General features: G+C 51.9%; 1 protein-coding gene across 1 annotated transcript; it reads right to left on the reverse strand.

Moving 5' to 3' along the window:
- Positions 1-6,519: 6,519 nt before the first annotated feature.
- On the reverse strand, positions 6,520-12,468 carry CYB561A3 (cytochrome b561 family member A3). Its single transcript, XM_078853434.1, has 6 exons — positions 12,218-12,468; positions 11,919-12,127; positions 11,642-11,796; positions 10,795-10,951; positions 9,034-9,195; positions 6,520-6,558 (listed from the first exon to the last, which is right to left on the reverse strand). The coding sequence occupies exons 1-6, from the start codon at positions 12,399-12,401 to the stop codon at positions 6,520-6,522; spliced, it is 906 nt and encodes a 301-aa protein (XP_078709560.1). The 5' UTR covers positions 12,402-12,468.
- Positions 12,469-20,324: the final 7,856 nt, after the last annotated feature.

Raw genomic sequence — 20,324 nt, forward strand, 5'->3', positions numbered from 1 at the left:
GATCAATGGCTCCATGTCTAGTTGGCAGCTGGTATCAAGTGGAGTGCCCCAAGGGTTGGTCCTCGGGCCAGTTTTGTTCAATATCTTCATAAATGATCTGGACGATGGTGTGGATTGCACCCTCAGGACGTTTGCAGATGACACTAAACTGGGAGGAGAGGTAGATACGCTGGAGAGTAGGGATAGGATCCAGAGGGCCCTAGACAAATTAGAGGATTGGGCCAAAAGAAATCTGATGAGGTTCAACAAGGACAAGTGCAGAGTCTTGCACTTAGGACGGAAGAATCCCATGCACCGCTACAGACTAGGGACCGAATGGCTAGGCAGCAGTTCGGCAGAAAAGGACCTAGGGGTTACAGTGGACGAGAAGATGGATATGAGTCAACAGTGTGCCCTTGTTGCCAAGAAGGCCAATGGCATTTTGGGCTATATAAGTAGGGGCATTGCCAGCAGATCGAGGGACGTGATCATTCCCCTCTATTTGACATTGGTGAGACCTCATCTGGAGTACTGTGTCCAGTTTTGGGACCCACACTACAAGAAGGATGTGGAAAAATTGGAAAACGTCCAGCAGAGGGCAGCAAAAATGATTAGGGGACTGGAGCACATGACTTATGAGGAGAGGCTGAGGGAACTGGGATTGTTTAGTTTGCAGAAGAGAAGAAGGAGGGGGGATTTGATAGCTGCTTTCAACTACCTGAGGGGGGGTTCCAAAGAGGATGGGTCTAGACTGTTCTCAGTGGTAGCTGATGACAGAACAAGGAGTAATGGTCTCAAGTTGCAGTGGGGGAGGTTTAGGTTGGATATTAGGAAAAAAATTTTTCACTAGGAGGGTGGTGAAACACTGGAATGCGTTACCTAGGGAGGTGGTGGAATCTCCTTCCTTAGATATTTTTAAGATCAGGCTTGACAAAGCCCTGGCTGGGATGATTTAGCTGGGGATTGGTCCTGCTTTGAGCAGGGGGTTGGACTGGATGACCTCCTGAGGTCCCTTCCAACCCTAATATTCTGTGAACAGCTTCTTCCCCCTTCACTCCCCCCCCCCCCCACCCGGGGGTGTTTCTGACTTCGGGGTTACTCTAAAAGCAGCCCTGCTCTGATGCTGAACGGCGCCTCCTACTGCTGGGGCTCAACTCCCTTAGGCATGGACAGCAATAAATTGCACCAGCTGAGCAGGGAGTGTACAGGCTGTGCCTGGCTGTAGCCTCTCCCCCTTCCCCCACCCCCAGAGGATTTCCAAGCACCTCCTTCCAGCCGTTGGTGAATGAATTGTTCCCTCCCCAGGAAGCGGGGTCAAGTGGTGTCCAGAGTCCCTATTGCATGGAGGAGAAAACTGAGGCAACCAGCGCGGACGGTCACATGGTGAGTCAGTTCAGAGCTGGCACTAGTTCTGAGCTCCAGAGCTGAGGTTTCAGCCCTGGCCATGCCTCCTCATACGGTGCACCTGGGTGTGCCTGTCAGGGTTCCCTCACCACTCTGAAAGACCCCCTGAGCTTATTTCTACCAGCTTAGGTTAAAAACTTCCCGAAGGCACAAATCCTTCCTTGGCCTTGGATGGGTACTGCTGCCACCACCAAGTGAGTTAGACAAAGATTCAGGAAAAGGACCACTTGGAATTCCTGTTTCCCTAAAATATCCCCCCAAGCCCCTTCACCCCCTTTCCTGGGCAGGCTTGAGAATAATCTACCAACCAAATAGGTAAACCAGAGTCTTAATAAACAGAACTTTATTATAAGGAAAAAAAAGTAAAAGAAGCACCTCTGTAAAATCAAGATGGAAGGTAACTTTACAGGGTAATCAGATTCAAAACACAGAGGATTGCCCTCTAGGCAAAACTTTAAAGTTACAAAAACACCAAGGATAAACCTCCCTCTTAGCACAGGGAAAATTCACAAGCTAAAAACAAAAGATAACCTAACGAGCCTTGCCTTATTTACTTACTCTTTTTGCAATATTGAGACTCATTTTAGGAGAAGGAGTTTTCTGACCTGATGCTGCTCTGCTTCCCCAGGGAACACACAAACAAAGCCTCCCCCACCCCGCCCCCTTTGAAAGAATCTTCTTTACCCATTGGTCCTTTTGGTCAGGTGCCAACCAGGTTATTTGAGCTTCTTAACCCCTTACAGGTAAGGAGGAATTCTAGGCTACCCTTAGCTGTATAGTTATGACAGTGCCCAATTACCAGGGCCCTGTGCTACAGCAAGAGGGGACAGGGCAACCACTGAACTGAGCAGCAGAGTTTCCAGTGGAGCACAGGAAAGCCATTGGTTGTGGGGCTGTGCTCATCTGCCTCCCCTACCGTGGCACAGAGAGCCATAGCTGAGCTGTGGCAAGACCCTGCCTAGGGCGCACAGGTCCTCTTGTTACCAGGAAGCTGGTGACAGATGGGAGGAAGGGGGTGGCACATGAAAAGATTTACATCTGTCTGAGCTTGGCTAAGGGTTGCTGGGGCCACATGCACATGCTTCAGCAGCTGTAACGGCTACTTCACTGTAAGCACAGCACAGGCTTCTGCCACCTGATGGTGAACGGGCTTGAGCTCTTCCTGCTCTCCCCCTGCAGCTTTTGCGTGAGGCAGTACTGAGAAGGGATCTTTGTGTGTTCTCCACCTCCTCCTAGCAGGGGTCTCCTCTCTCTGTGCCTTCAGACTGCTCCTGGGGTGGGGACCCTGCCCCACTCTTCAGTTCCCCCTTCCTGTCGGGCAGAGAGCCAGGCTCCCCTGTGTATTTGTTCAGCACTGCCTGGGCCGTGCGGGAGTTCCCCTGGCATGTCAGGGCTATGAATTCTCAAGACAGCAACTCAGCAGGTTTGGGGAGGGATGTGGAGGGGGGCAAGGTATGGGGGGGGGGGTCTCTGCATATCCTGGGGCTGGGTAGAGAGGAGGGGGCAGGGGCTGCGAGTGGGAAGCACTGGGATGAAAGAGCAGAATGAGGCCGTGTCTCAGCTTTGTAGGGAGATCCAATGGGCTGTGGAGGCCAACTCCCTACACTAGCTGAGTGCAGTCCCTGCAGAGGAGCACACAGGGTCAGTCTTGCCCTGGCAGGGGTAGGTGACTGGGGAGCTCATTGCTCCCCACCATGACATGTGTTGTGCAGGAGGTCAGACTAGATGATCATAATGGTCCCTTCTGACTTAATCTATGAATCTGTCTCCACTCCCTGTTGACCCTTCATGGCTACTATGCAAACATTTTATGCTTCATAACAGCTCTTTTGCTGGGGTTTTGTTTATTCCTCAGCCCCAGCCTGTTACACCATGTGTTTCAGGCTTTGCACCTCCTCAAAAATAGTTACCACCTGCCCTCTCTTCAGGCTTATGGTTACTTTAACTCCATGCCTCTGCCCTCCCTAGCCTTACCCTGCTGAAGGGATCACACTGCTCCCCACAGCTCGGTACTGTTTATTCCCGCCCTGCAGGGCCTAGCTTTGTGCAGAGGGGCCCTTATCCTCCCTAGATATAGTCCTGAGCAGGTGTTGCTCCATCCCTCAGCAGGCTGCACCTGTTTAGTCTTCAGGGATATTGGACCTTCATTTAAGGGGCCAGCCCCCTGAGATAGGGAAGTCCCCTGCTCCAGGCCCTCTATCTCTGTCACGTGAATCAAGGGCAAGGGGGAAGAAGTACTGAGGCCAGGCATAGGTCTCATTCCACAGATCTTGAGCTGGTTATTCCAGCCCAATGTACCACCGTGAAACCTGCCATAGGAGAAACCTGCTCAGCCAATGTGCCCTGGGAGAGCAGGAGCTGGCATCAGCCCAGCTGCACAGGCCACATAGCGCTTCTGGAGGATTGCCCCATTACAAGGGCTATCTCCCCTCCACCACACCTATACACCCACCCAGCAGGCAAGGCTTGCAGGCTGCTAGGGGATCATGAAACAGGGCGAAGTGCTGCCAGTGTGTGGTGTGCATTGTTGTGAATCCAACCAGGCAAGGGCTGCTTCCTGGACCATGGACCAGCAAGGGCCCAGCACATGGAGGGACCAGCTGGATGATGCCACAGGCAAACACTGCACCAGCTGGGGGAAGGGTTGGAGCTGACTAGAGTCCAGAACTAGGCTGAAAGGGAGTGGCAGGGAGATTATCCTTTTCCTGGGTCAGCACAGAAGGGAGACTAGCTTTTACCTGCCAGAAGCAGTTCTTCTGGCTGCTGGCACAATTCATAGCTCCAGCTAAGCCATGACATGGCAGCATTGCTGGGGGTGGGAAGGGGTTTGAGACATGAGCCCAGGTAACTAGCACAGGGGAAAGTGAGCAACCAATGTGCTGGAATTAAAGCAACAAGGAAATCCAGCTCTGAGCAGGGCTGCAATACACACACACACCCTTCCTCTCTCCTGGAACAAAGTTTGCAGATGAGCGCAGGGCATATGAGGCAAAGGGCTAATTCATCAAGCCAACAGATCAGAGCACCCTGCTGGCGGCACCAGCCAGTTTATGGAGTTGAATGGCTAAAAGGGGTATCTTTACCCTGGCAGCCTGCACCGCTAGGCTCTTTGTCTTGCCTCGCTCTGATGAGCCGGATCAGTAAGGGTGTCCTTGCTCCTAGACTGCTCGAGCTCGCTGGGGGAAATGTACCTGAAAGGCCAACCTCCCTCTTGCCTTTGCTGCACTCCAGCTGGTTACTCCCAGCACTAAGCAAATTGAGCAACAGCTGGTTTTTAGGAGGCTGTTTCCACCTCTCCCCCGAGTAGACACCCCCTTGACTCCAATTCCAAAAGGATACCATTTATTAAACAAAGGATAGTACCGCCACCGAGGCCTCAACATTTCAGAATAGCCTATTCAGGTTCCCAGCAAGACATCAGAAGTACCCCAGCTATTAATATGGCTAATGCTAGAGATAGGAAACAAAACCCTGGAGAAGCCACACACTTCAGCCAAGCTTATGAGAGAGACACACATACACAGCAGGCTGGAAATACACGTCCCAGCTTGGAGCTTTAAGTTATGAACTCTATTAGCAAGGACCCAGCAGCCAGCTCCCCTCCCTGGAGTTAGGTAGATGTCCTGGCTACATCCCATGAGCTATCTTTGCAACGGTCACTCTAGTTCATTCCCGTAAGCCCCAGTACTCAATGGGATGATGCTGGATTGCACTCTGCCTCTCCTGGGTACAGGAATAGCTGCTCCAATTGCTCCCACTGTCTGCTTTGGCCTCCTTTTTTCCCCTTCTGCCCAGGGCCACCAGATTTTTTCAAGGTTGTCTACAGAGCTGGTTGGACATTTTCCACAAACCATGTCAATCAGCTCTTTCTGATGGAAAAAATTCAAAGCATTTTGGGGAATGCCTGGAGTTAGCTGGACATCTGGGAGAAATCATCCCTGTCAGACGTTTCACTATTCTAGGTAACAAGCCAAATTGAAGCATTGCCCCATTGAAACAAAAGGTGTTGAGAGAGTCAAACTGAAATCCTCACTGTGCTGTGTGTCACACAGGGTCCCGCCGCCAATTTAGCATCCCAGCTCAGGACAAAACCAGAGATTTGGAAGTCTGAGAATTTCCCTGGGGACAGAAAACTCAAATTCCAACCAGCTGTAGCTGCATTCCACCTCTCCAGCAGGGTGTACTGAGCCTCTGTCTGAATGCTATCAAACCCCCTGGGCTGGGAAGGCAGCTTCTCACATACAACAAATACATTTAATTACCTCTCTCTGGAAACACTTCTAATGAAGCCTCTAGTATCTTCCTACAATCTCAGCTTGAGCCACGTGGGCTCACTCCCAATTTATCACAAGAGCACACGCCCCAAGAAGAACTCATAGCCATAGAGGACAGGAAGGGCCACCTGTCCCGCTCCCCTGCAATCAGTCATGGGGAAATATTCCCCATTGAGTCATCCATACTCCCTGTCTGCCTTCTCTTGGGCACTGAACCCTTCCCACAATGTCCCTACCTGTTACACCATGTGGGGATGGGAGGGATTAATACCTGGCTCTAGACCTGGTGAACAATTTAGCCCTAATCCTGTACATGAATCCTTAAACCAGAGTGAAGTATCTGCTTCGTGGGGACCCCTCAGCACCCCTGACAGATTCAGTGCCCAGAATGGACAGTATCTTGTCTCAAAGCTTCTGAGCAGCTAGTGGCAGATGCCTCCAAAGGATGCATAAGCTACGAGTCCATTGTCATAAGTGCTGGCTGGGTCAGGCAACAGAGCAGTGAGTGTCCATTGTGCAGTCCCCAAATCACACCATGCCAATGGTAGCACCTAGGCACTGGGAGGAGATACAGCTCGTGGTACCTGCCCATGCTGAGCTGGGACCTGGGAGAGTCCAGCCATGAAGACTGTGAATGGGCCAGGCATTAGAGAGCCTCCAGGCCCAAGCACTTAGAAATTCTTGCTGGGGTAGCTCTCAGTGCTACTGAGGCCAGAGCCAGACACCCCAGGTGAGGTAGGAAAGGCAGCCTGGGTGTAGGACCATGCACGGCGGAGCTGTGCTACAGCCCCACAGACGGCAATACAGCCTAGATCCAAACGGAGAGCTGCACGTGAGTGGATTCTGAGCCTGGGCTGTTCTACTAGTCAGAGAAGCTCAGTACAGAGTTTATCTGTGGATCCTGAGCAAAGGAGGGGCAGAGGAGTGAACAGCATGGTCCCAGACAGCTCCTCCCACCTTAGCATCCCCAGGGCAGTCAGGGGCACTGCAGCCAGACTCCCTGGCCCACCCGAACATCACAGCAATGCACGGACAACAGCTTCCTGCTCTGAAGCCCTCTCCTGGCAGGAGGAAATGTAACTACTTTCTTCACTCAAAGAGCTGGGACAACAGCTCGCCAGGAAGGGAGAGGGAGTATGACCAGGGCTGGAAGCAAACCTCATGGAGAGCAAATGCTCTGAGCTCTAGCAGAGGCTCTCCCAGACTTGCAGGGCACAGCATCAGAGAGCAGAAGTGGGTGGCAGAGCTAGGCAGGCATTGGGAAAGGGAAGCTGGCTGGAGCTTGGCACATTAATGCCCCGGGCACATGCACGCTGCTACAGCTGAGCGGCCAACACAGGCTCCTTACACACAACCCGCCTCCCTCCTGCAGAGCCGGTGCCAGGGCAAGCGCCACGAAGCAGGCTTTTATTTTAGTTCAGGCCACTTGATCTAGGCCAGAGCGTCAGCCAGGGCCCCTAAGGCACAGCAGCACAATGGCAAGAGGGGCCAGGGCTGCCTGGTGAATCCCAGGAAGCAGCAGCACGTGCAGGAACCCAGAGCAGAACGCAGGGGAGTGACGAGAGCAGCCGGGTGGAAAGGGAGCACGGAGAGTGCCTCCTCCCCTCCGTTCCGCACTGGCCAGGCTCCAGAGACGGCTTAGTGCCAACAGCAGGAGCACCGAGCTGCCCTTCTCGCCGGAGAGTCTGGGCAGCAGCTCCTCTTCCGGGCGGCTGCTTCACTTGTCCTAATGGAGCAGGGGTTGTGGAGAAAGAGGCCGTGAGCAAGGCACCCTCCTTGCCCAGAACTGAGTCGCTCTCAGCACCACAGCCCACCCCCATCTTGCTGCACCACCAGAATGGCTCCAGAACCACACTGGCCTTCAGTGCCACCATCCTGCACTGGACATTCATAGAATCATAGAATATCAGGGTTGGAAGGGACCCCAGAAGGTCATCTAGTCCAACCCCCTGCTCAAAGCAGGACCAATTCCCAGTTAAATCATCCCAGCCAGGGCTTTGTCAAGCCTGACCTTAAAAACCTCTAAGGAAGGAGATTCTACCACCTCCCTAGGTAACGCATTCCAGTGTTTCACCACCCTCTTAGTGAAAAAGGGTTTCCTAATATCCAATCTAAACCTCCCCCACTGCAACTTGAGAACATTACTCCTCGTTCTGTCATCTGCTACCATTGAGAACAGTCTAGAGCCATCCTCTTTGGAACCCCCTTTCAGGTAGTTGAAAGCAGCTATCAAATCCCCCCTCATTCTTCTCTTCTGCAGGCTAAACAATCCCAGCTCCCTCAGCCTCTCCTCATAACTCATGTGTTCCAGTCCCCTAATCATTTTTGTTGCCCTTCGCTGGACTCTCTCCAATTTATCCACATCCTTCTTGAAGTGTGGGGCCCAAAACTGGACACAGTACTCCAGATGAGGCCTCACCAATGTCGAATAGAGGGGAACGATCACGTCCCTCGATCTGCTCGCTATGCCCCTACTTATACATCCCAAAATGCCATTGGCCTTCTTGGCAACAAGGGCACACTGCTGACTCATATCCAGCTTCTCGTCCACTGTCACCCCTAGGTCCTTTTCCGCAGAACTGCTGCCTAGCCATTCGGTCCCTAGTCTGTAGCTGTGCATTGGGTTCTTCCGTCCTAAGTGCAGGACCCTGCACTTATCCTTATTGAACCTCATCAGATTCCTTTTGGCCCAATCTTCCAATTGGTCTAGGTCCTTCTGTATCCTATCCCTCCCCTCCAGCGTATCTACCACTCCTCCCAGTTTAGTATCATCCGCAAATTTGCGGAGAGTGCAATCCACACCATCCTCCAGATCATTTATGAAGATATTGAATAAAACCGGCCCCAGGACCGACCCTTGGGGCACTCCACTTGATACCGGCTGCCAACTAGACATGGAGCCATTGATCACTACCCGTTGAGCCCGACAATCTAGCCAGCTTTCTACCCACCTTATAGTGCATTCATCCAGCCCATACTTCCTTAACTTGCTGACAAGAATACTATGGGAGACCGTGTCAAAAGCTTTGCTAAAGTCAAGAAACAATACATCCACTTGTTTCCCTTCATCCACAGAACCAGTAATCTCATCATAAAAGGCGATTAGATTAGTCAGGCATGACCTTTCCTTGGTGAATCCATGCTGGCTGTTCCTGATCACTTTCCTCTCATGCAAGTGCTTCAGGATTGATTCTTTGAGGACCTGCTCCATGATTTTTCCAGGGACTGAGGTGAGGCTGACTGGCCTGTAGTTCCCAGGATCTTCCTTCTTCCCTTTTTTAAAGATTGGCACTACATTAGCCTTTTTCCAGTCATCCGGGACTTCCCCGGTTCGCCACGAGTTTTCAAAGATAATGGCCAGTGGCTCTGCAATCACAGCCGCCAATTCCTTCAGCACTCTCGGATGCAACTCGTCCGGCCCCATGGACTTGTGCACGTCCAGCTTTTCTAAATAGTCCCTAACCGCCTCTATCTCCACAGAGGGCTGGCCATCTCTTCCGCATTTTGTGATGCCCAGCGCAGCAGTCTGAGAGCTGACCTTGTTAGTGAAAACAGAGGCAAAAAAAGCATTGAGTACATTAGCTTTTTCCACATCCTCTGTCACTAGGTTGCCTCCCTCCTTCAGTAAGGGGCCCACACATTCCTTGGCTTTCTTCTTGTTGCCAACATACCTGAAGAAACCCTTCTTGTTACTCTTGACATCTCTGGCTAGCTGCAGCTCCAGGTGCGATTTGGCCCTCCTGATAACATTCCTACATGCCCGAGCAATATTTTTATACTCTTCCCTGGTCATATGTCCAACCTTCCACTTCTTGTAAGCTTCTTTTTTATGTTTAAGATCCGCTAGGATTTCACCATTAAGCCAAGCTGGTCGCCTGCCATATTTACTATTCTTTCGACTCATCGGGATGGTTTGTCCCTGTAACCTCAACAGGGATTCCTTGAAATACAGCCAGCTCTCCTGGACTCCTTTCCCCTTCAAGTTAGTCCCCCAGCAGATCCTGGCCATCCGTTCCCTGAGGGAGTCGAAGTCTGCTTTCCTGAAGTCCAGGGTCCTTATCCTGCTGCTTACCTTTCTTCCCTGCGTCAGGATCCTGAACTCAACCAACTCATGGTCACTGCCTCCCAGATTCCCATCCACTTTTGCTTCCCCCACTAATTCTACCCAGTTTGTGAGCAGCAGGTCAAGAAAAGTGCCCCCCCTAGTTGGCTCCTCTAGCACTTGCGCCAGGAAATTGTCCCCTACGCTTTCCAAAAACTTCCTGGATTGTCTATGCACCGCTGTATTGCTCTCCCAGCAGATATCAGGAAAATTAAAGTCACCCATGAGAATCAGGGCATGCGATCTAGTAGCTTCCGTGAGCTGCCGGAAGAAAGCCTCATCCACCTCATCCCCCTGGTCCGGTGGTCTATAGCAGACTCCCACCACTACATCACTCTTGTTGCACACACTTCTAAACTTAATCCAGAGACACTCAGGTTTTTCTGCAGTTTCGTACCGGAGCTCTGAGCAGTCATACTGCTCCCTTACATACAGTGCTACTCCCCCACCTTTTCTGCCCTGCCTGTCCTTCCTGAACAGTTTATAACCATCCATGACAGTACTCCAGTCATGTGAGTTATCCCACCAAGTCTCTGTTATTCCGATCACGTCATAGTTCCTTGACATCACCAGGACCTCCAGTTCTCCCTGCTTGTTTCCAAGGCTTTTTTTTCAGATTCCTGTCTGATCTCTGCCCCTGGCTGAGCCGCCGGTTTCCTGGCTCTTGTCACATTAGCAGGTGTCTTCCCACGCAGATCACTGGCGAGTTGACTCGTTATTTCTTGCCCATGTTTCTAATCTCATCTCCCAGCCTTCCCCTACCACCCCTCCCCTGACTCCGAACCCCTCAGCCCCACCCCCGCCACACATCACCTCCATATTGGTGCACATAAAGTTAATTCCGGATGTAAAAAATTCGAGGAAATGTTGCACCCACTCTTTTCCTCCCACATCCACCCTAAACCTGGCCTTACTGCAACACCCCACATGCCCAACTCCTCCCTGATCCCCAATCCCACGGCAACCCCTCCTGCCCATGCTGCTACTCATCCACACAGCCCATGGCCTGGGCCACCAGCAACGTGGACTCGGTACCTGTTGGGCCTCCAGCGACTCTGACTCTGGGCGCTTCCAGGCCGGCGTGGCGAGAGCCCACAGCACCAGCAACCCAAAGACCAAGATCAGCATCCCCAGAAAATTGGCAAACCAGGCCTCAGGGGGGAGTCTGGCGTAGGGAACCGTCTTGTTCGTCCTGAAAGGGAAGAGATGGAGCCACCGCCTTCATTTGGAGCCAGTACCAGTGCAAGCAGCCTTGCCCCTTACAATCCCAGCTCCCCCTGGAGAGCCTCTGGGTGGGGAAACCCTGCCAGCACCCCCCTCAGATAGGTGGGGAGGGATCTCTCCCACATCCTGGAGCAACCATTGGATCCTGTGAGATCCAGCCATGCCTCAACCCATCTCCAAAGCAGGAAGTTCTAGCCCCTTCCCTGGGCACCTTGCCCAGTCATCTTCACCACCCACTCCTGCCCGTAACAGCAGCTCCCAAGGTCTCGAACAGCTACCTAAAGCTGGGTATGCTTCCCAAGTCTCCCCGTAGTAGTCCTCTCTGCACCAAGCCTGCCCAACCCTTAGATCTTCCCTTCTGGGGCTGTCACCATTCAGCCGCTTGCTGGCATCTCTCAGTCACACAGCGGGTATGTGTGGTGGGAGGAAGTGACCCTACCCATGCTTGGGGTGACCCCAGACTAACGTAAGCCAAGAATGGAAGACGGGTGGGTTACTGCCCTGTTCTGTGCACTCCCCCGAAGCTCTGGTATGGGCCACTGTCAGAAACAAGACACTGGGCAAGAAGGACCCTGGTCTGGCCCAGCTCTTAGGAGTGATGGAGGAAGCTCTAGGCTGAATGGAGACCCACACACCTCACACCAGCTCTGGCACTCACAGACTGAAGAAGAGCTTCTCGTTGATGCCGGAGATGGATGCTGCCATGGCCAGCGCGAGGATGGTGGAGCCAAAGAAGACATGAATGGGCTTGTAGATGATCCGCAGCCAGGCAGGGGACCAGGGTAACAGGAAGGCAGCGAACCCCATGAGCCACTAGGATGGGGGAACAAGGAAGAGTTCGGAGCACAGCGGATCAAGCCACGGCACAGGTAGCCAACAGCAAGAGGGAGAGCGGGGGCAGAGCTGGGCATCAGAGGGGGAGGCTGGGCACCCACCTGGCAAGAGAAGAACAGCACAGCCGTCAGCCCCAGCCAGCTGTGCAGCGAGTACATGTTGGGGGTGCCCGTGGCATTGTGGAACCTGAAGACGGCGACGAGCCCCAGCACGACCAGGACAAAGGCTGTCAGGGTCAGCGCCGCGTGCAGCAGCTTCCACGGGAGCTTCCTGCCCTCCCAGGAGCTGGGCACCCGGTACACCAGCACTGCTGCAGGGGAGAGAGACTGGCACACTCAGAGCAACTCCTGTATCCACGTCCCAGCCCCCGACGCGCCACCCAGGGACAGCACCCACTTACCTGCCCCATACAGCACCAGCATGCCTGTCACCATGAAGACCGGGTGCCAGTTAAACATCTTGGTGGAGCCATCCCAGGCGAAGCCTCCGCGCCAATGGTGGGACCAGAACCCTGTGAACACCACACACAGGAACCCCAGGGTGCCCAGCAGGGCCGCGAAGGGCAAGAACTGGAAGGTGGGCATCACTCCAGCAGCAGGGACTGCACGTGATGGGGAAAATACCACACCAGCTGATTGTACTGCCCAGCCTGTGCCCTGCTGCACGCCGAGCAAATCGCTGCCCCCCACACCAGACCCTGCACAGCCCACTAGGCTCTGCTGCCTCTCCCCCACCCTCCCTTCCGCTGGGCTCCGTCCACCCCTCACCTGCCCACCCTCCTCTTCCTCCGCCCGGCTCCATCCGCCCCTCGCCCTCTGCCGGGCTCTGGCCACCCCTCGCCCTCCCCTCCGTCCATCCCTCCCTCTCCACCAGACTCCAGCTGCCTCTCCACTGGGCTCCACCACCCACTTTCCCTCCTTCGCTCTCCAGCAACCCCTTGCCCGCCCGCCCGCCCACCAGCCATCCCTCCCTCCCGGCTCCGGCTGCTGCTCCTCATCTACCCTCCCTCACCTCCACCAGCCTCTGCCAGCTGCTGTCAGCCAGTGCCCTCGTGTCTCAGAAGGCTGGTTATAGAACCAGGAGCGGGCGGAGCCCCAGAGTTCATCAAGCTGGATCAACAGCTGCTTTAAGCGCAGCCTTAAGTAACAAGCTACAGGTGGGTGGGGAGGAGTAGCCGACTGCCCTGAGCCCAAACAGAACGGATCCTGCTGGTTGGGAGCCAGCAGGGAAAGTCCCCAGAGACAGAGATGATCAAACCCCTGCAGCCAGAGCTCAGAGGGCAAGAGAGGCCTCTGCCCATCCTGCAGCCTTCACTCCCCTTCCCCTGGAGGACAGCAGGGATCCCAGGTTCTCAAGTAGAGAAGAGCTCTGTTCTCCCCCCTCCACCCCGAGGAGTCCCTGCCCTGCAGCACTCACAGACTGAGGACCTGTGCTGAGCCAGTCAAACCCAACAGCCAGGAGCTGGGCTTTGGGGATGCTGTGCCCATGCACCAGCCACCAGCCTGACATGGACCCAGCCCCCACAGCACCGAAGGCGCTCCCACCAGTTGCCACGAGTATCCACAGACCGTGGGCTGACCAGATCGCCGGGACCCAGCTGGCACCGGAAGCACGAGCAGTGCCCAGCAGCCTTCCCAGGTGGAAAACACAACCTGATCAGCCACAGAGAGGGAGCTACATCCAGCCCAGGGGTTTCAGATGCTCCAAAACACCACCCACTCCCCCAGCGCCCAGAGAGAAAAGAAGGGCCCTCGTCACAGTCACCGAGCCCCCGGCCTGCCACCCCAGCGGCTGCACCTGTGTTTGGCACTTCCTGTGGGGAGGCAGCAGGTCATGAGACCCTCCCAACTTCTGCTTTCAGATTAGCACTGCACAGCCGCTGGGAGGGGGGAGAGCACAGAGCTAAAGGCACCTGAGACCAACAGTGGAAAGCTCACTGTGGGGTGGGCCAGGGGAGGGACAGCATACATGGGAGTGGGGCTGATCCCCCTGCCTAGCTCAGCCAATGCTCAATCCTGCCCCTCAGTACCCCCTGCTGTTCCAGTCACAAGGCCCCTCCCAGCTCTGTACCCCATTCCTGACAGTACCCCACTATACTTTTCCTGCCCTGTCCCCCTGCACTGGAGATTGAGTCTTTAAAGCCAGAAGGGATTATTAGATCATTTAGTCCAGTGGTTCTCAAACTTTTGCACTGGTGACCCCTTTACATAGCAAGCATCCGAGTGTGACCCCCTTATAAATTAAAAACACTTTAAAATATATTAAACACCATTATAAATGCAGGAGGCAAAGTGGGATTTGGGGTGGAGGCTGACAGCTTGCAACCCCCCATGTAATAACCTTGCGACTCCCTGAGGGGTCCCGACTCCCAGTTTGAGAACCCCTGATCTAGTCTGACTTCCTGTGGAACACTGGGTAGAGTTCTTGGTGCGCCCAGGACTGAGTCACCTCCAGCCGCCAGCCAGAAGGAGCCTCGCTTGTGCTTAACAGGGTGACAGCTCCCTGACACCGCCAGCCTGTTAGCCACCCAAACCATCTCCACTGGGCTAGGCCAGCCCTCACTTTGTCTTGCAGGTTAACAATCGGTGCCCCCCAGTCCCCGGGCCCCTTCGAAGTTTCCCCTGAGATATCCAGCCTCTTCTGCACTGAACACCCACAGTAATACCAGCTCTGCTGTCCCCATGGGTTCAGAGCTCACACCAGCTCCAGATCAGCTCCTGGTCTAATACCACAGCACTGAGATACATTTATAGTGGAAATAAGGATGATAAACTACCAGAGGTTCAAGATTCAAGAGATTGTGAGTAAGGATGATGGAAACAAAAGGGTTACATATAAAATAAAATTATAACACGATTCCTAGAGACTAAACTGAGCAAGCTAACCTTCCATCTAAAGACGTTTTATCTCACTCAAACATCCTTCGCAGAGTTTCAGGCAAGGCTGTGATCCCATTTTCATGAAAGTAACCACACTGCCCAATTACTTTCTAAGTGCAGGACAAAGGGGTGTCTTCCTTGCCTTCCCCCAGAGTTCACTGTTTGTACCCCAAGTCAGCTTGTACCCCAGGGGCTTATTGTCCTGTGGTTTGCTATCCTGTTGTTGTCGCATCCCCCTGTTGACTTTGTGACTGTGGGTTTCCACTGTCAGCTTACACTGCTTGATTTAGACGTCAGCAGACAGGTGACTCGACATCCTGCGTCCAACAGAAAACCCAGACCTGAAGAAGAGCTCGGTACAGCTCGAAAGCTTGTCTCTTTCGCCAACAGAAATTAATCTTATAAACAGGGGTGAAAGTAAGCTGGTACAGGCCGGGATGGCATACTGGTAAAAAGTGACCGCTGGTACCGGCTCATACCAGCCGATGTCAAAGCGCTGCTGTGGCAACACTTTAAGCAGGGTCCTTTGCCGCAGCAGCACTTTAACATCATTACCCCTTTTGCCCCCCCGGGCCACCAACGTGGGGGGCAAAAGGAGCAGCTGCCCCGGGGCCAGCGACTTAAAAGGGCCCGGGGCTCTAGATACTTCTGCCACTGCCACAGCAGTCCTTTAAATTGCTGCTGGAGCCCCGGGCAGCGCAGGCCAGGCAGCGCAGATGGGTTGGCTGGGGGATGCTGACCCCCAGCCCCGCCCCTTCTGCCCGAGGTCCGGCCCCATACCGGTAAGTGTTGAGTGTTACTTTCACCCCTGCTAATAACAGATATTACCTTGCCCACCTTGTCTCTCATATCCTGGGACCAAATAGCTAGGACATTGCCAAACACCTGTTTGTCACTTCTGCCTTGACACTTCAGAAACATTTTCAATATACACGCTATGTAAAAAGCAGTCTGTGAAATGTACATACAATTCTATGAATGACCAGCATGATCCCAGCTTTCCTTTAAGACCTCACACAATATTCTTTGGTGAAACAGAATATACGCATCAGGATATTCTTGTAACCCCGTGCTAAGTGGTGCTGAAGGGTTCTTAGGGTCACACGTAGGCCATTATATCTCTCCCTCGTACCCGCATGTGGAACAGAGTAACTTGTAACACTGCCCTACCCTACAGCACTCCCCGTCTGGCCTTGTGCTGCGATGGGACTTGTCTCTCTGCGATGGGACCGACTCTTCACACAGGGTTACGCTAACCCTGGGACTAAGTGCACACTAGCAAGTTCGCAAGAACTGGTGGGTGGCACCTCATTTGCTTAGAGATCTGCATCCTCCACCAAAAATACACCCAGCCACCTCAAGGGAGGAAAAGAGCTGCTCGTGGGTGAGATTACCAGCAGTAAACACTACAGCCTCCCAATGATCTCTGGGAGTGGGTGGCTGCAAAATCCGAAAGGCCCTGGGCTTCACTTTGTGTAGCCCAGTCTAGTGTCATTCCTCTCACATGTCTGCAAATGCAGGGACCTTCAGTCCCATCCACTGTGGTTTATGCAGATGAGCACACATGGCCTAACCATGTGGTGATACAGGGTTTAATGTATGCAGCCACAGGAATCCTGCTGGCTGGATGGTCAGCAGTTAAAATGGCTGGAGGTCAGGAAAGAGGTCTAGGAGTTGAAAGCTCTTTAGCACAAGTTTTATGCCCTCTTACTTGCATCCAGCGCCCAGCACAATAGGACACCAGATTCAGATTGGAGCTTCTGCAATAATGGTCTTCAGCATGTATGTGAAGAGAACCATTTCCTAGTCAGGATCTCAATGTGTTTGTGCATTGAGAGGTTAGATGAGATTGCTAAGCAAGCGGACAAAACAGCAAGTACCTCTCGGCAGGGACCAATTAGTTTTAATCATGCATAAATGTAGACTCATGATCATTTGCACCGACACCTCTGCCCCTGACTCACTCTGTAGCCCCTCACTCAGCCTCAGCTTCCGCACCAGAAAAACGGGGATCATGATGCTTGCCTGTTGCCCAGGGAGGGCTGGGATGCATAAAGCACTTTGAGAGAGCTGGAGGGAAGGTGCTGTACAAACATATTGCCTGTTACACCCATGCAGCAAGGCAGTGCTGGGAACAGCACCCAGGACCTGCTGGTTCCCAGCCCCCTGCTAAACCCACAAAGCCTGAGGGAGAATTGGCAGGACCCCTGCTGCCCCCCCATCCCCCAGATGGTGCAATTCCAACCCAAACCCTTTGGGAGAGGATGCTCCAGAGATGCTGGGAGGATTTCAAAGGACAGAAAGCCCAATCCCATGCCCAGTCTGACACAATAGCACCAACTCCAAGCATCCAAAAGTTACAGGTCCAGTCCTGAAAAATCATGAGACTGGCTTAAAAAAATCATAAGGCCTTTTTTTAAAAAATACATTTCGGGAGAACAAGCTAGTGGGAAAAATCTGAAGTGCAAAAGAAACAAAAAAGAATGAATGACTCAAAAGAGCTTAAGGGAGCAGGTCATGATAATGAGACCATCAAAAAATGCACACAAACTGGCCAAAGAAGGCTACAAAGGCAGTTGCTAAGGCAAGAATGGAGGCTGAAGAGGAATTAAACAGAAAACTGCAGGAAGATGATGGCAGGAAATCGGTTTTTGGGTTGGCAAAAAAAGAGGAACACTAACGCACAAGAAATTAAAAGGAGTACTTGTGGCACCTTAGAGACTAACCAATTTATTTGAGCATGAGCTTTCGTGAGCTACAGCTCACTTCATCGGATGCATACCGTGGAAACTGCAGCAGACTTTATATATACACAGAGAATATGAAACAATACCTCCTCCCACCCCACTGTCCTGCTGGTAATAGCTTATCTAAAGTGATCATCAGGTGGGCCATTTCCAGCACAAATCCAGGTTCTCTCACCCTCCACCCCCCCCACACAAATTCACTCTCCTGCTGGTGATAGCCCATCCAAAGTGACAACTCTTTACACAATGTGCATGATAATCAAGTCTGGCTATTTCCTGCACAAATCCAGGTTCTCTCACCCCCTCACCCCCATACACACACAAACTCACTCTCCTGCTGGTAATAGCTCATCCAAACTGACCACTCTCCAAGTTTAAATCCAAGTTAAACCAGAACATCTGGGGGGGGGGGGGGTAGGAAAAAACAAGAGGAAACAGGCTACCTTGCATAATGACTTAGCCACTCCCAGTCTCTATTTAAGCCTAAATTAATAGTATCCAATTTGCAAATGAATTCCAATTCAGCAGTTTCTCGCTGGAGTCTGGATTTGAAGTTTTTTTGTTTTAAGATAGCGACCTTCATGTCTGTGATTGTGTGACCAGAGAGATTGAAGTGTTCTCCGACTGGTTTATGAATGTTATAATTCTTGACATCTGATTTGTGTCCATTTATTCTTTTACGTAGAGACTGTCCAGTTTGACCAATGTACATGGCAGAGGGGCATTGCTGGCACATGATGGCATATATCACATTGGTGGATGTGCAGGTGAACGAGCCTCTGATAGTGTGGCTGATGTTATTAGGCTCTGTGATGGTGTCCCCTGAATAGATATGTGGGTGGGCACAATTGGCAACGGGCTTTGTTGCAAGGATAAGTTCCTGGGTTAGTGGTTCTGTTGTGTGGTATGTGATTGTTGGTGAGTATTTGCTTCAGGTTGCGGGGCTATCTGTAGGCAAGGACTGGCCTGTCTCCCAAGATTTGTGAGAGTGTTGGGTCATCCTTTAGGATAGGTTGTAGATCCTTAATAATGCGTTGGAGGGGTTTTAGTTGGGGACTGAAGGTGACGGCTAGTGGCGTTCTGTTATTTTCTTTGTTAGGCCTGTCCTGTAGTAGGTAACTTCTGGGAACTCTTCTGGCTCTATCAATCTGTTTCTTTACTTCTGCAGGTGGGTATTGTAGTTGTAAGAAAGCTTGACAGAGATCTTGTAGGTGTTTGTCTCTGTCTGAGGGGTTGGAGCAAATGCGGTTGTATCGCAGAGCTTGGCTGTAGACGATGGATCGTGTGGTGTGGTCAGGGTGAAAGCTGGAGGCATGCAGGTAGGAATAGCGGTCAGTAGGTTTCCGGTATAGGGTGGTGTTTATGTGACCATTGTTTATTAGCACTGTAGTGTCCAGGAAGTGGATCTCTTGTGTGGACTGGACCAGGCTGAGGTTGGTGGTGGGATGGAAATTGTTGAAATCATGGTGGAATTCCTCAAGGGCTTCTTTTCCATGGGTCCAGATGATGGACCCATAAACCAGTCGGAGAACACTTCAATCTCTCTGGTCACACAATCACAGACATGAAGGTCGCTATCTTAAAACAAAAAAACTTCAAATCCAGACTCCAGCGAGAAACTGCTGAATTGGAATTCATTTGCAAATTGGATACTATTAATTTAGGCTTAAATAGAGACTGGGAGTGGCTAAGTCATTATGCAAAGTAGCCTGTTTCCTCTTGTTTTTTCCTACCCCCCCACCCCCCCAGATGTTCTGGTTTAACTTGGATTTAAACTTGGAGAGTGGTCAGTTTGGATGAGCTATTACCAGCAGGAGAGTGAGTTTGTGTGTGTATGGGGGTGGGGGGGATGTGAGAAAACCTGGATTTGTGCAGGAAATAGCCAGACTTGATTATCATGCACATTGTGTAAAGAGTTGTCACTTTGGATGGGCTATCACCAGCAGGAGAGTGAATTTGTGTAGGGGGGTGGAGGGTGAGAAAACCTGGATTTGTGCTGGAAATGGCCCACCTGATGATCACTTTAGATAAGCTATTACCAGCAGGACAGTGGGGTGGGAGGAGGTATTGTTTCATATTCTCTGTGTATATATAAAGTCTGCTGCAGTTTCCACGGTATGCATCCGATGAAGTGAGCTGTAGCTCACGAAAGCTCATGCTCAAATAAATTGGTTAGTCTCTAAGGTGCCACAAGTACTCCTTTTCTTTTTGCGAATACAGACTAACACGGCTGTTACTCTGAAACCTGGCACAAGAAATTAAGAAATCTTCATATGTGAAGGATAGGTACTGTGTGGTGCCTAACCCCAAACAGGTGGTAGGAGCTATGGAAAAAATATTTCTAAGGCTGTTAAATGAGAAGAGAGTTGCAAGTGCAAGCACTGCTGATAATTTTGGGGAAGCCTCCAAAGGTATCGGTTGCTGTAGAAGAGGCAGAAGCAGCACTGAATAGGATGAAGAATGTTAAGGCATTTGGAGAGGATGAGATAACTGTTGGTATGATCAAGGTAGCTGGAGATACTGGAGTAAAGTGGCATCATAGATTACTCAGAGTTTGCTGGGATCAAGCTAGGATACCAGATGGCTGGAGAATAGCGTTGACTGTGCCTCTCTGGAAAGGTAAGCCTGATGCAAATGATTGATCTGAACAGCTATTACAGCATCACCTTGTTAAGTCAGCCTCAAAGTCCTGGAGAGAATTTTGAAGGCAAAGATGAGGTGCAAGATGGAGAAGAATATAGGAGAGGAGCAACATGGCTTTAGGAAGGGAAGGAGTCAATAGACACAATATTTGCAATGAGACAGAAGTTTAGAAGAATGATAAATGGAGGGCATAACTGCTATGTAGCATTTATTGATCTTGAGAAAGCGTTTGCAGTAT

This window comes from Lepidochelys kempii, chromosome 6 (genome assembly GCF_965140285.1).
Source record: "Lepidochelys kempii isolate rLepKem1 chromosome 6, rLepKem1.hap1, whole genome shotgun sequence".
Lineage (NCBI taxonomy): Eukaryota > Metazoa > Chordata > Testudines > Cheloniidae > Lepidochelys > Lepidochelys kempii.